This window comes from Alexandromys fortis, unplaced genomic scaffold (assembly GCF_014885135.2).
Source record: "Alexandromys fortis isolate MF-2015 unplaced genomic scaffold, M_Fortis_MF-2015_v1.1 scaffold_236, whole genome shotgun sequence".
Classification (NCBI taxonomy): Eukaryota; Metazoa; Chordata; class Mammalia; order Rodentia; family Cricetidae; genus Alexandromys; species Alexandromys fortis.
The window spans coordinates 127,226-142,845 of NW_026068189.1; the positions used below are offsets into that span (position 1 = coordinate 127,226).

General features: G+C 48.5%; 1 protein-coding gene across 1 annotated transcript in view; it reads right to left on the reverse strand.

The window, feature by feature from the left end:
* Nucleotides 1–3,147: 3,147 nt before the first annotated feature.
* Clasp1 (cytoplasmic linker associated protein 1) overlaps nucleotides 3,148–15,620 on the reverse strand; it is a 226,896-nt gene continuing 214,423 nt past the window's right edge. Inside the window, 3 exon segments of the mRNA XM_050129375.1 lie at nucleotides 3,148–5,738; nucleotides 9,303–9,419; nucleotides 11,070–11,276. Of these exon segments, the coding sequence (XP_049985332.1) occupies nucleotides 5,652–5,738; nucleotides 9,303–9,419; nucleotides 11,070–11,276 (411 nt within the window). The 3' untranslated portion in view covers nucleotides 3,148–5,651.

The window sequence follows — 15,620 nt, forward strand, 5'->3', positions numbered from 1 at the left end:
ATCTGTAATAAGTCACAGATGAGAATTCTTCAAAAACATTGTATGGATTGGTGAGATGGCTCAGCTGGTAAAACATACTTGCTGCAAAAGCCAGACGGCCTGAGTTCAACTCCTGGATCCAAGTAAAAAGTCAGTTGGTAGCCTTTCATCCCAGCACTCCTATGGCAAGATGGGAGCCAGAGGCAGGACACCTGGCTGGGAACTTGCTTGTGCCATTCAATGACAGAAACAAAAGGGGCCTTATTTCCATTTCTATTTTGTAAAGTTTTTTTTTTAGATTTATATTTTATGTGCATAAGTGTTTGCATGCATATATGTAGCATCACATGCGTGGTTGGTACCCGGACAGTCAGAAGAGGGCATCTGACCCCCTGGAACTGGAGTTAGAGATGGCTGTGAGCTGCAGTGTGGATGCTGGGAATTGAATTCGGGTTTTCTGAAAGAGCATCCAGTGTTCTTAACTGCCAATAGCCATTTCTCCAGTCCCTTGCTTACATTTAAAAATTTGTGTGTGAGGCCGGGCGGTGGTGGCGCACACCTTTAATCCCAGCACTCGGGAGGCAGAGACGGGTGGATCTCTGTGAGTTCGAGACCAGCCTGGTCTACAGAGCTAGTTCCAGGACAGGCTCCAAAACCACAGAGAAACCCTGTCTTGAAAAAACAAAAAAAAAAAAAAAAAAAAAATTGTGTGTGTGTTTGTCACTCTCTGTGTCTTCTCTGTGTCTGTCTGTCCGTCTCTCGAGTGTGTGTGTGTGTGTGTGTGTGTGTGTGTGTGTGTGTGTGAAAGTCAAATGATAACATTTGAGTCAGTCGTCGCCTTCTACCTTGGGGGTCCCAGGATTTGTGGAAAACCCCTTCATTGGCCGAGTTATCTCATTGGCCCTAATTTAAACCTTTTGAAAAGCACCAAACACCTCACAAAGGACGTTGAGTTCTCAGTCACCCTTCCTGCTAATGGGAGACTGTCATAACCACGAAGGGACTTTATACCAGAGATTCTCATCTTGAGACCCTCAGCAGTTTTACAGGGTTCAGATCCCTTCTATGACTTCCTTCAAAGCCGAGCAGACAGCAAGTTTAACTCCCAGAACCAGGAACGGCTGGAGGTTCTGTGCCTGCTGCCAGCCTGACATCTTCCTGGCATAGTAAGCACTGCCCGGCTGCCCACTGGAAAAACAGCAGTGGCGCTGGGCTTAGAGAACCAAACAGAGGACATTGAGTCCGTCCTTCTTTCAAGGTTTTCCATGCTTGAACCTGAGTATGTGCGGAGGGGTGTGGGCGATGTCTCCACCCTGTATACTCCAGGCCATGGAGGGAGCAGAGCAGGTGACCAGCAGCCAAGAATTGCTTGACATCACCTCTAAATTCACACAGCGCTTCTGTCAAGCAGTTCCTTTCTGTCTTGTTCTTTGAGATGGGTGCCTACTACATAGCCTAGACTGGACTTGAGCTCACAATTCTACCCCAGCTTCTCAAAACTGGGCCCTCAAAATCCTCTGTGAGACCCCAAGATTGGTGTTATTCAGCCTTCTAAAAGGGAATTGTGACACTTGCTATATCATGGAAGAACTGTGAGGACATTGTGACCAATCAAATAAATTAGGGCAGTTATATAAAAAGGTGGAATTCTATGTTTGACTATTTCTCAGAGTTACATATAATGTAGAAGCTACATTCAGAGTCAGGGCAGAGTCACCACTTAGGTGATAAAGTTCTTGCCTTGCAAGCGTAAGTACCTGCGTTTGTTCCCAGAACGCACATTAAAAAGTCAAACACAGAACTGTGTACTTGTAATCCGAGTGCAGGGGAAGTGGGGACAGGCAAATGACTAGCTAGCCTAGCCTACTTGGTGAAATCCAACCAGTGAGAGGCCCTCTCTCAAACAATGAAATGGCCAGCCCTCGAGGACGACCACCTGTGGCTGTCCATTGGCCTGCATGCATACCACACATGGCCCTCAGGGAGAGCAGGGATGGGAACTGCTCAGTGGTAGTGGGTGCCAACACGGGAAATGTTACATTACCAGGCTTCGAGGAGGCTGTGGAGTCACTCCACTGTGCCCACTTCTAGGGCCACACTACTGCTGGCATCCAGCAGTCAGTGCCAGGCCTACAGAGCCAAGCAGCACAGACCAGCACTCGCTCTCACCAGGTCTGGTCCAGTCTCGGAGCCAGGGTCAGTTTCCTCCCTGCTTTGAGCTCTTCTAGAAGAGTGCTGTTGCTTGGCTGGGAAAATGGGGTTCAGACAGGAACTCACTCAGGTAGCTGTTCTGGAGAAGGGCTGGGGACTCATACCCCATGTGCCCCCAGTTTCCTGTCTCATCACACAGCAGGGGCTGACGGGACACTGGATGGAGGGGGGGTTTCCGGACAGTTGGACTTCTCTTAATTTTGAGACAGGGTCTGTGTAGCCCTGGCTGTCCTAGAACTCCTTTGTAGACCAAGCTAGCCTTGAACTCAGAGATCTACCTGGCTCTGCCTCCCAAATTCTGGGATCAAAGGCACGCACCACCATTACCTGGCTTTTTTTTTTTTTTTTTTTTTTGAGATAGGGGGTCTGCCTATGTAGCTCTGGCTAGTATAGAACTTGCTATGTAGACCAAGCTGTAGACCCACATGGTCGTTCACGGAGATCCATCTGCCCGAGTGCTGGGATTAAAGTTGTGCACCATCAAGCCAATACTTGGTCTTTTGTTTTGTTGACAGCTTGTGGCTCTCCTGGAACTCACTACTTGGCTCAGGATGGCCTTGAACTCATGCAGAGAGAAAACCTCAGAGAGTGCTGAGATTAAGGCATGCCTGACCTTTTTTTCTTTTTTAAATCTATTATTATTGTATGATTACGTGAGGAGGAGATTCACACTGTGGCCGTCATGTGCAGACTGGAGGGCAGCTGGATGCAGCAGGCGCTCTCCTACATTTACATGGGTTTGGGGATCAAACTCAGGTTGTCAGGAAACAAAGCAAGTGCCATTACTGGCTGCACTACTAAGTTTGACCCTTTACTGTCACAAAGACGTGTGCTCTCAGTGTCTCTGTGAACACAGCAGGATGATGACAATCTGACAAGAAACTGCAGGTCACCCGAGGGTTCTCACAGCACCACACACACAGTTTTAACTGGATTGTCGCATATTCCAGGGCAAACTCGACGTCTTTTTTTTTTTTTTAATTTTCTTTTTTAGCAAATCCTAGCACATTATTAACAACAACAAAAAAAATCTGTACATTTGCCATGATACACTTGGAAGGTGAAACAATAAGATATAAATACAGATTATGGATGTAACATGAAAAAGCCCCCCAAAAACCCAAAACAAACAACACCCATTCTGGGGGCGCAGGGACCATGCGTGTGAGCTATTTTGGTGGCTGATTGTTTTCAGAGCATTTATTTCTTCCAAACATTGTTAGCAGAGTCCTGGTTGGGGGTCTACGAAGTTCTAATCTGTCTTTTAAAGTGTGAGTTTCCGTAAGGGTGGCAGAGAAAGAAACAGAAGACGTCTGAGACAAACCTGCTGCGTGAGCTGTACAGGTGGTGAAAAGCTATTGTGAGCCATAGATACGGCGGGCGGGCCCAGGCCATCTGTGGGCACCAGGGCCGCACAGCACACGAGTGCACCTGGAGAGTGCCTGTCCAGTAAGGGAGGGGCAGCTTGCCAGGAAGCAGGAAGTCAGATGAGCAGTCCCCCTGGATACAGGGTAGGGGGTTTCAAGGCCCTGGATAGTCAAGATAGATGGGGAGGCAAACACAGTTCTGGGAGTCGTCAAGAGTCCTTCAGGGACTAGGTGCTTCCAGCAGAGTCCTTTGGGGAGGTGGAGGCAAGGCAAGGCAGCAGTAGCTGTCAGGGTTCCAGAGCGGCGCTGTCGCCCTCCGTGAGGTGGTGGTGGCATGCGAGTCTCCTCAGCATTGCGGGCAGCAGTCTTCAGATGGAGCCCAAGAGACCTGTGAAATGACTGCATTCTTTCTACTCAGGGGGAAGAGGGCACGTGACATTCGAGGCTAGCCCTTCGCAAGTGCCATGAGGAAATCAGGCAATATTCTGGAACTGTCCAGTTACGGTGGGGACATGGAGACCATCTGTGGGGCAGAGACCTCCAGAGAAGGGCCCTTCTAACTGCATCAGACATAAGACAACTCCTAAGTAACCAGGCCGAGATGCACAATTCTACAAGGCAGTGGCTACAACACAGGGACCCTGGTGGAGGGTGAGAAGGAATTTCATTAATAAACTCTTAACAGACAGGATTTTTTGTTGTTGTTGTTTGTTTTTAACTAAAACGAAGGTCTGGTCTTGCTATATTTTGATTTCAGACCAGTCAATAATAGTAAATCCTTAAAATGCACCCCTGAGTTCTCCGGACAGCAGCAGTGGGGGCAGTTACATGTGTGAGCCACTCCACACACACACACACACACACACACACACACACACACACACACGGCCTTCATTTTCAGTGTATTTCTAAATACAGCATAGGTCTTTCTCAACCTCCCTACCTCTTTTTGATTGTTTCTTGAGACAGAGTCTATACAGCCCCAGCTGTCCTGGAACTGATTCTAGACCAGGCTGGACTAGAACTCACAGAAATCCACCTGCCTCTGCCTTCCAAGTGCTGGGATTAAAGGTGTGCACCACCATGGCCAACCAAGTCATTTGGCGGGTCAGAGAGCAGGGCTGGAATCAGGGCTGAGAACTCAAGTGCCCAACCTCTCCTTTCATCTCTGGTAGCTGAAGTGGGCTCTGCACTGGAGGGGTGCACGCTCTGCTAGAATTAACACCCCCAAAGAATCTTTTGCTAGCCCATGTCTATAAACCCAATATTTGGGAGGCTAAAGGCAGGAGGATACCAAGTCCAAGGCCAGCCTAAAAAAGTTTGCATGATTGCATTAAGAATTGTCATTTGGCTTAAGGATTTTAATCAAAATATATTTAGCCAGACTCTACATTAGTTGCTGGGTCAAAAGACCTTCAAGAGGTTAGGCCAGTGATTCCCTGGGCAGGAATCACGATGGAAGCCTGTTTCCAATCTTGACATTCTACAGTCACCTTTTATTTAATGCAACCATGAAAATTTTGGTGGCATTACTGATTCTGTCCCCAAAGGCAGACTTGTTTGTCATGAGGCCAGCTCCAGGCTGTTGTTCTTTCTGTGCCCAGACTGCAGTCCCACTCTGACAAGTTCTCTTAAGATAAAACCTAAAGACACACCCAGCCTCTCTCAGGGTCAGGTGGACCACAGGTGGGGGGTCTGGTCCCATCTGACCACGCTCTAGGAACATAGGCATAAAGAACACAGCAACACCCCAAACCACCCCAGGTCTGTGTGGGATGAAAAAATACTCTACTGTGTTCCAAGCACGGGCTGGAGAGCTCTGGGTTCTAAGAACTGTGCCCTCCATGGTTTGGTGATGTCAGCAGGCGGTGCAAGACACGTGTGAGTGTGGCTCTGTTCTCAGTCCTTTTGTTTCTAGGGAGATTGCATAACAGGCCTCGCTCCCGTTACATTCAATACCAGCGAAATCTACACAAAAGCTGGAAGGGACCAAAATACTGATTGTAATAAATTATGTGCGGCCCCTGAAGGACTAGACGGCTGATGGCTTCTCAGAGGCGCCACCATGTGGGTCTGCACAGACCGGCACAGCCACTAGCTGTGTGTGGACACATCGGAGGAGGAGCTGCTGTTGCTGTTGGTGGTCTGGGCCCTCTTGATATAAAGGTTGAGTAGCTTCATCTGCAAAGAGAAGAAAACAGAGACGAGTGAGCAGGGGAGATGGGCTAGAAGCAGGGAAGAGGTCAGCAGGCCGGTGCTTAAAGACAGTTGGTTTCCAGATGCTCTGCCTTTGACTAGCTCAGAGAACAAGTGACCTGAAGCTTGGGCTGTCAGAGCTGCTGAGGAAGGCGCATAGGGGCAGGGCCAACACAGCCCAGACAAAGACCTAGATGGATGCCTCTGCCCCTGTGCCCTTCCTACAGACACCTGCTGATGCCAGCCACATCTGAGATTAGTGTGCTTGGTCCCACGAAACCTATGCTGGCCTTGGTTTTGATTTTCCCCAGAACTGCAAAAAGAAAAAGAAAAAAAAGGGAAAATTAAGTTTAGTATGGTGGCTCATGCCTGTGGCAGAAGGACCAGTTTGAAGCCAGTCTGGGCTGGTCAGACCTTATCGCAGAGTCAGACCTTATCGCAGAGTCAGACCTTATCGCAAGCATCCCAAAACACCGGGGCCAGTGAGATGGCGCAGTGGAAAAAGCACTTTTCCTGAGCTGGATGAGCTGAGTTTGGTTTTTAGGGCCCATATGGTGGAAGGAGAGAACCAAATGGCAAGTTGTCCTGATTTTTACACAGGTACCAGGTCACATGCAGGACGGCTCACACACACACATACACACACACACACAAAGCAAAACCTACACAAAGAATGGCAAAGCCAAGCATGTGGGCCGAGCCTAAGGACTTATGCAGAAGGAACCCTTCCCACAGATATTTTGACAATGGTATCAAGACTGTGATAGAAAGATTATCTTTACAGCAAACTGATGATCCTGAGAGATGGACAGCTATCTGCAACAGAATCAAGTTTAATCTTACCTAACACCACAGACAAAAATTAACCCAAATGGAGCCAACTAAGTAGCCAATAGCAGAGGAATCATAAAGAAAACGTGGTTCACATACACAATGGAATTTTTTCAGCCATAAAGAATAACAAAGTTATGTCATTTTCAGGAAAATGGATGCAACTGGAGGTAATCATATTAAGGGAATTAAGCCCGTCTCAGAAAGACAAACACCTCTCTCTCATATGGGGTTCCTGGACCTTACATGGGAGTATGAAATCATGTGCCCATGGCATGACAGTGAGGCAGAAGCAAAGCTGCCAGGGAGGGAGGACAAAACAAACAGGATGGAAAGGGGCAGAGGAAAACACAACCCAAGCGAATGACAAACCTGAATCTAAGAGATGGAAGAGCGTAACACCTGACACTCACACGGAAGCTGGACAACAGCTTCGTGACAGTGGATGTGGCAATGATTTCTCGAATGGACTCCCAAGGCCCAGGAAACAAAAAAAAAAAAAAAAACAGACAAATTTATTCCTTAAAATTAAAATTGTGTGCACCAACGTACAATTAACAGAGCAAGAATCTAACCCACATGAGGGAAGAGACATGCACAAATCATATATATCAGAAAAGGCTTGGGAATATTTTTAGATTAATTTATTTGTAAGTCCAATCCAGTTTATAAATCGGGCCTTGATGGTGGCCACTGTAGCCAAGTCACCCCTGAATCCCTGTGGAGGAGGCATAGGAGGTGAGGAGGAAGGGAAAGCTGTGTGACTACGGCTACCAATTTCATTAACAGTGAAAAGAGCAATCGGAGCAAGGTGTTGTGTTGCACACCTTTACTTCCAGCACTTGGGAGGCAGGGGCAAGTCTGAGTTTGAGATCTAGCCTGGTCTACAGAGTGAGTTTCAGGAAAGGCAGGGTTATACAGAGAAATCCTGTCTTGGGGGAAAAAAGTGATCTGATCAGAGTCTTGGCAGAACAGAAAGAAGGTGGAAGACATGGAGACTGGGTCAGGTAAGGCAAATCAATCAATCTATCTATCTATCTATCTATCCATCCATCCATCCATGTATCTATTATCTATCTATCTATCTATCTATCTATCTATCTATCTATCTATCTTCTCATATAGCTCAGACTAGCCTTTAACTCCATCCATCCATCCATCCATCCATCCATCCATCCATCCATCCATCCATCCAGTCTCATGTAACTCAGGCTAGCCTTTAATCATGTAGCTGAACATGATCTTGAATTTCTGATCCTTCTGCCTCCACCTGAGCACTGGGATTACAGATGAAAACCACCAAATCCAGTTTGTGCAATGTGGGGTGGAACCCAGGGCTTTGTTCCGCTAGGCAACACTCCCCAGCTTCGTCCTAACTTACCCCACGTGCTTCTGTTGCCTCTTTCCATCTGTCTTCAAGTATGCCCTCTGGACTAGTGGTTTTCAACTTCAGCTAGTTTTGCTCTCGGGGGACATCTGACCATGTGTAGAGCCAGTAAGGGTAATGACCTTACAATCAGAGGGAGAGCTACAGGCATGTAGATGGTGGCTGGGGTTGCTAGCCATGGAACTTCTGACACTGTACAGGTGAGTTCCATAAGCAAGGCCCCAGGGTGGTGGGAAGAGACCTGGCTATGATGCTTGTCAGCAGTGAACTGGAAGGAACCACTGCCCACATATTTCTTCTCAGGCAGTAGTGTGCACCCTCAGGCAGGCTGGAGGGTCTGAATAACTAACTATTCTTGCCCCTGAGGGAATCCTGTCTTGTAGTAGGGCTTGGAGCTGTCCACATTCTGGGGCAGTGAGGCTCTGGCTATGGTGCTCCCCAGCTGTGTCAAAGTGGCAGCCCAACTCTAAAGGCATCTCACTAGAAGATTCCTCTGAGAAGGAGCAGGGCCCTGTGCCCCTGGATTCTGCTCTCTACTGGCATGCCAAGTGTATGGAGCAGGGTCTGAGGTGCAGCAGGCCCAGGGCAAGGCTCTCATTCTTGCTGCTGATGGCCACAAGGCACTCAACTCCAGTTCAGCAATTTGTTCAAGGATGAGGTAATCTTAAAATAATTTATTACAGCGTCACATGTGCATGCCACAGAATGTGTGTGGCAGCTGGATAGGGCCTTCCACCTTTATGTGAGTTCCTGGGATCAGGCTTCATGGCAAACACTTCTACCTACTGAAATGACTTGCCCACCCTGAGGTAAATTTCTTTAATAATTCCATGGGGGAAGAGAGTAGGGGAAACCTGTTTCTGAGCAAGGTTGTCTTCCTTCAGTAAATACACTGAAAGTTAGGTTGTCTTTTTACTTTTTTTTTTTTTTTTTTTAGATTTTTAAAAATTAAAATATTTATTTATTATGTATACAATATTCTGTTTGTGTGTATGTCTGCAGGCCAGAAAAGAGCACCAGACCTCATTCCTGATGGTTGTGAGCCACCATGTGGTTGCTGGGAATTGAACTCAGGACCTTTGGAAGAGCAGGTAATGCTCTTAACCACTGAGCCATCTCTCCAGCCCCCTAGTTGTCTTTTTAAAATCGGTTAGAATGGCCTGTGGTATGTCATTCAGCACCACCTTCCCATGGCTTTACCTCATAGCCAGTCCTTTTCACCTCAGAGAAGTCACACAGCTAAACACACCCGACAAAAAGAGCTGCCACCAAGGGGCTCATGATGAGCTGGTGGCCCAGGTGCAGGCAACAGCAGGTAATACTATACATACCTTGCTCCCTGTGAGCTGTGCAAGGTGAGGTTTCAGATCTTCTCCGATTACGGAATAGATTGCCACTAAGCAAAACACGCTGGCCTTCCGTACACTGCTCTCAGTGTTGTCGTAACCCTAGAGAGTGGAGGGGACAGAGTAAGATCAAAGCTGTGCCTCCCACCAGTGCTTCAGCATCCAGACGCCCTCAGTGCAACCCTGAACTTGTCAGACTTGCGCGTGAATCCAGAGAGCTCTGGCCGTGCAGTGTCAAAGTGACTGGCTGCAGGAGTGGCACACAGGGGCAGGGACGTGGGTGCCAGCTTGGCTGCTTTGTTACAGGGTGCCGACACTACAGATGGCAGAGGGAGGAGCGGTGGAGACACAAATACCTCATCCAGATTCCTCCTGGTAGTGGAGCAAACTGCCTGAGGAAATGGCTTAAAGAAAAGAGAGGGCTGGGGGTAAGCCCAGGAGGCAAAGGCATGTACTGCCAAGCCTGGTGCCAGGACTCGCAGGGTGGAAGGGGAAAACAGAGTGCCCCCAAGCTGTTCTCTGACCAACCAACACGTGTGTGTGCACACGCATACACACACACACACACTTTAAAAAATACCACCTAAAAGCAATATTTCTCTACTGTCCAGGGACTGCAGGGACTTCCTGTGTCCCTCATGTCCTACCTAAAACGGGAGCCATGTGCTTTTCTGCAGATAGCCCTGCACGGCCTTTGCGTCTTTCCTCCTCCTGGGACAATCTAGTCTTTTTTTTTTTTTTTTACACAGAGAAAGATAGCCTTGGGAGGGCTATTTATTTATTTTTAAAATCTTACTTGACACTAAGTCCAAGCAAACCCTTGCAGACAGCAGCATGCACGAAACGGGAAGCTGGCTTCTCTACTTTTCTCCACTGATGCCTGCTCTGTATGTGACACTGTCGCTTCAGCTGCTATGTGGTCCCGCCATGTCTCATGAAAGGCTAGGAAGCCGCTGGAGCAGGAGAGCTCCATCAAACACAGACAGGAGAGCAAAGCATGCATGATAAATACTCCCTGTGCCCCTTTGGCCCAGGGCTGAGCCACACAAGGTATGCAAAAGGCATTTGTAGAAGCCATGCACAGCACATGTTTACACTAAACAGAAGGCTCATTCCTGGAGCTACAGGGTGATGTGGACTGTCAGTTCTCCTCTGCTGCATGGAGGAGCACGTAGGCTAAGATGGTGTTTGTGCAAAACTGGGCCTGTCAACTCCTGTCACGGGGGTAGGAGAAGGGAGAGACATCTTTTCCATTAGTGCAGCACTGGCAGGGACTCATCTTCCTGTGAATAACCCCTCACCCACACTCCTGGAAGAAACCCGTAGGAAACGCGCCAGGTTGTCTAGTCATCAGTGGACGCGTGCTCTTGAGACCCTCTGCCTCGTTACCAAAGGACACTATGTCTAAATGGGCTTTGCTTGATTTTAATAAGTTAGAATAAGCATCAGCTAGAGAATATTCTCTTGTGTAAAACCTGAGTTTTTAAAATCAAACAAACTAGCAAAAAAGGAAATAAAGACATGAGAGCAGATGAGGGAAGGGATCCTCAGGAGACAGGAGAAGGACATGGGGGAGACACGACAAAATGCACAGCATGAAAAGGCCACAATGAAACTCATTATTAAAAATATGCAAACAAAACCCTTTGCAAATAGAACCTGTAGGTCCCAAGGACAGTGTCATCACTTGGGGCTTCCGTCTGCCCCTCTTCTTGCTGAACATGCTGACTTGGACCTCACTGGGATGCGTACCTGCAGCAGGCCTGGGATGATGTCGACAAGGAGCTGCAACAAGGACTCCTTGGTGATCCTCTCCACCACTTTTGTCTGCATCTTGATGGCAGCCAGGTTGATGGGGTAGTCGGCCGTCTGGATGATTGGGCACAGAACTTTGATGCACTGCTCGGGGTGAATGGAGCTGGCTAGTGTGGATGCAGCCTCCTCGGCAGCCCTCACCACCTGAAAGGGGACCACAGAGTGAGTGGGGCCTGCCTCGAGAGTTTTGAAAAAGACCAACACCACTCCAGAACTCAGATACAATGACCCACTTCCTCCAATACTGCTAAGGAAAATTAAAACAACCTGGGTTGTTGTGTGGAAAAAGGAAGTACAGGCCTGGGGGTTGGGGTCAAAACTTCAGCAGGGTGGTCTCCAAATGTGTCCCCACTCACGTAGCAGCAACTGCACATGTATTCACAGCTGCCCCACCACCTTGACATCTCCTTAGCAACGTGGCTTCTCAGCCTTCCCTAGGGTGCTGTCTCAGAGAAGGACCCCTTGGACAATTCTTACCATAGCAGTAGAGAATCTCTACCCTGGGAGATTAGGACCTGAAAGTCAATACTTTCCAATGGCCAATGGGACCCTCTGACACAAAGCCTGGAGAAAATCAGTCTTCTAGACTGGTGTCCCTGGGAGGGGCTGGATCTGGGAGAAGGCTGTCTTCCTAGGGAATCTCTTTTTTTTTTTTCTAAGATATTTATTTATTATGTATACAATATTCTGTCTGTGTGTCTGCCTGCAGGCCAGAAGAGGGCACCAGATCCCATCACAGATGGTTGTGAGCCACCATGTGGTTGCTGGGAATTGAACTCAGGTCCTATGGAAGAGCAGACAGTGCTCTTAACCTCTGAGCCATCTCTCCAGCCCCCTAGGGAATCTCTTGTGGAAGCTGGTGACCAGAAATCTGTGCTCATGATGCTCTTTACATTGAATTTTTAATTTTTAATTAACTAATTATATCCATACACCTATTTAAGAAAAAGTCTGTCTCCCAGATTGAGCTTTAACGCATTAAATAGCTGGGGATGACCTTGAACTTCTGATCCCTGTGTCTACCTCCCAAGTGCTGGGATTTCACACAGGTATCACCAGCCCAGTTTGCACAGTGCTGGAGATGGAGCCCAGGACTGCATCAGGCAAACATCCCGACTGAGTGACTACATTCTCAGCTCCCTCCGTGCACTTCTTAGGAAGTGCATAAGTGACTGCCACATGACTGAGGAGCAGCTCTGACTTCTGGAAAGCTCTTATGCACACCCTTGTGAAAACTAGTATTCTACTTCCTCATCTGTAAAATGGGATGACTCACAACAAGGAAGCACCTTAGGTAAATGCTATGTAAACAAAGACAGCAGGCTGCACACAGGCAAGGGCTCTCCTAGGGAGTACAGTGAGAATCTGCTGCTCTCCCCTGACCCAGTCCTGGACTGCACATTCATCTTCAACCCTCCTCCTCTGCAACTAATTCTTCAGTCCAATCTTTACACAGTAACAAGACAAGCCGACACCCTGAAGCTTGGATCATCTTCACCCTTCTGATGATCTCTCTCTCTCTCCCCTCTCTCTCTCTCTCTCTCTCTCTCACACACACACACACACACACGTGCACGCACTCATGTGCACACACACACATATTTTGGGGCAGTGGGCATGGACATGCTATGTGTATAAAGGCCACAGGACAACTCAGGTCAGTAGGCCCTTTTATCTGCTGAACTATCCTGCCAACCATGAATTTTTGTTTGTTGAGACAGAGTCTTTCTATGGAGCCTGTCCTGGAACTCACTCTGCAGACCAGGCTGGCCTTGAACCCATAGAGATCTGCCTGCCTCTGCCTCCCAAGTGCTCTACCCTACCCAGTTAAAAAATATATAGCCTTTAAAAATATATTTTAAAAGTTACTTTTAGCCAGGCAGTGGTGGCACAGGGCGGGGTTTGGAGGCGGCTGCCAAGGGTTGGGAAGTAGAAAAGATATTCATGGGCGTTCTGTAAGCTGTATGGCTCCTTGTTCCAGAAAGGCCTACAGAGGGGTGAGCGGTGTGGAAGACAGGCCTTAGCTGTCAAGATACTTATTCAGCTTAGAGGGAGGGGAACTTGATTGGGGGAGGGGGAGGGAAATGGGAGGCGGCGGTGGGGATGAGACAGTAATCTTTAATAAATAAATAAATAAATAAAAGATACTTATTCAGTCAGTCTCAACTGTCTCAAACTCAGTGTTGGGATTAAAAACTCCCTATGTTCAGCTGTGTGAACATCATGTAACTAGCTCTGGAACATGCCATAGCTGGGGTCCAGGTGAAGTGACCTGGCAGTCTGCTAGTTAATACAGGGAACCTGACAGATCTAGAATCATCTAGGATAAAAGCCTCTAGGCATGTCTGAGTCTGAGAGTTTCTGGACTGGCTAATTGAAACGGGAAGACCCACTCTAAATGTGGGCAGCACCAGCCCATGGGCTGGCATCCTGGACCGAATGGAAAGACGGAGCTGAGCGCAGGCTCATGTGTTTGACTTCTAACAGCAGGTGCAGTGCGCCCCACCCCTTACTCTCTTGCTGTCATAATAAACTGTGTACCCCAAACTGAGAGCCAAGAAGCCCTTCCTCCCCTAAGTAGCTTTTTCCAGGCATCTGTCAGAGCAACAAGAAAAGCAACCAACATACATCCAAGAACTGATCTGTAGCTACTGGGTGCTAGCAAGCGGAGCTCAGGCTCCTGTCTCCCCACTGTCCCGACTACCAAAGGACATGTGCTCCACCCAGTATCCTGAGTGGGAAGCACACTCCGGGGCTATATCAAGACAGGGTTAGCTTTCCCCAGACCTCTAAAATATCAACCTGTGGCAGGGGCTGGGTCTTCCTGGCCAGCTGCCTCCCTGTACACCCCTGTCTGTCTCTCATATCCCTGACCCAACTGGGCAAGTCATCTTCTGAGACTCATGGCTCTGGAGAAGTCTGTGAGGCCCATGCAATCTTCTTGCTGATATGTCTCTCCTACTAGACAAAGAGTTTCCTGAAGGCGAGATCCCAACTCTGCCATCTCTCTGTAGCCCAGGCTGGGTACAAAGTTCCGTGTACACACAGTCAGAATGTTTGCCATATTCATCTTTCTGTAATATACAAGTTTTTCTTCCCAGAGTGCACACGTCACCTTAGGTGCCTTCACCTCTGACTGCTTACATTTCCAGTGAGGAACCAGCCTGCACATGTGGAGCAAGCAGGACACAAGCCTCGATTTCAATGGCCTTATGAAAACGAGTCACAGAACCTCTGAGGAGGGCACTAGAGAGATGGCTCCAGGGGTTAGAATTGTGCTGCTGAGAATAACAGTCTGAATCCAATCCCCAGGACCTCCATGGTGGAAGGCAAGAGCTCACTCCTCAAAGTTGTCTTCTGATCTCTACTACAAGTACATCATGGCGCGCACGCACACACATGTACACAGATATATACACATGCAGCGCACACACACACACCACATACACACCACACACATGTACACAGATATATACACATGCAGCACGCACACACAGCATACACACCACATACATGTACACACGCAGCACACACACCACACACATACACATGCACCCCCCCACATGTGCACATACACACACACTGTAAACAACAACAACAAGAAGAAGGTCCAGGAAATGCATTCTAGGCCAACACCAAAAGTAAATTACTTCTTAGGAGAGACTAATCCCAGGTCATTTCCCCAACAACCAGTTGCCTGAAAGGAGAGAGGGATCCATCATCCCTCAGTTTCCCTCTAGCCATGGGGTTGCTTTAAGACCAACGTGCAGGAGTTCACTGTGGAGAACTGGGCTAGAGGCTTGTGGCAGGAAGCAGGCTTCTCTTTCCGATTTGACCCAGCAGCAAGGCTGCTGTGGAGACCTAATTCTACGCTTTGAAGAGCAACCACAGCACACCAGAGGGCGGGCACGAGGCGGGACTCTGTAGCCCCACTGTTGTCTTTATTGCTGTGGTGGTGGTGGTGGTGGTGGTGGTGGTGGTGCAGAGGATTGAGCCAGGGGCCTTACACATGCCCAGGAAGCACTCGACCACAGGTAACATCACCAGCACCGAAACCAAGTTTCAGACATACACATGGTTGAGCTGTCTAAGAAACACAGCCGTGTGGTGAGCAGAACTGAAGACCTCACCAGGAGTAGAGAGTAGAATAAACAGAGACTTGTAGACAGAGAGAAAGTCAGGTCCCAGTCTCTGCCAGTCAGGCCCAAAGACGCCAGCCTCTAGTGCCTCCAGCGGGAAGACCGTCTCTCAGGCTGCTGCTATGAGATTCAAGTGAGCTGCCATACAGTGCGCTGCTGGGAAGACACCCTGTCAGGTCTGCTGCAGGGAGCCCACTCCAGCAGTGTGTCCTCTAGGGACATCAGGGGCTCTAGAGGGCACAGGCATGAAGCTGCAGGGAGCCCACTCCAGCAGTGTGTCCTCTAGGGACATCAGGGGCTCTAGAGGGCGCAGGCATGAAGCTGCAGGGAGCCCACTCCAGCAGTGTGT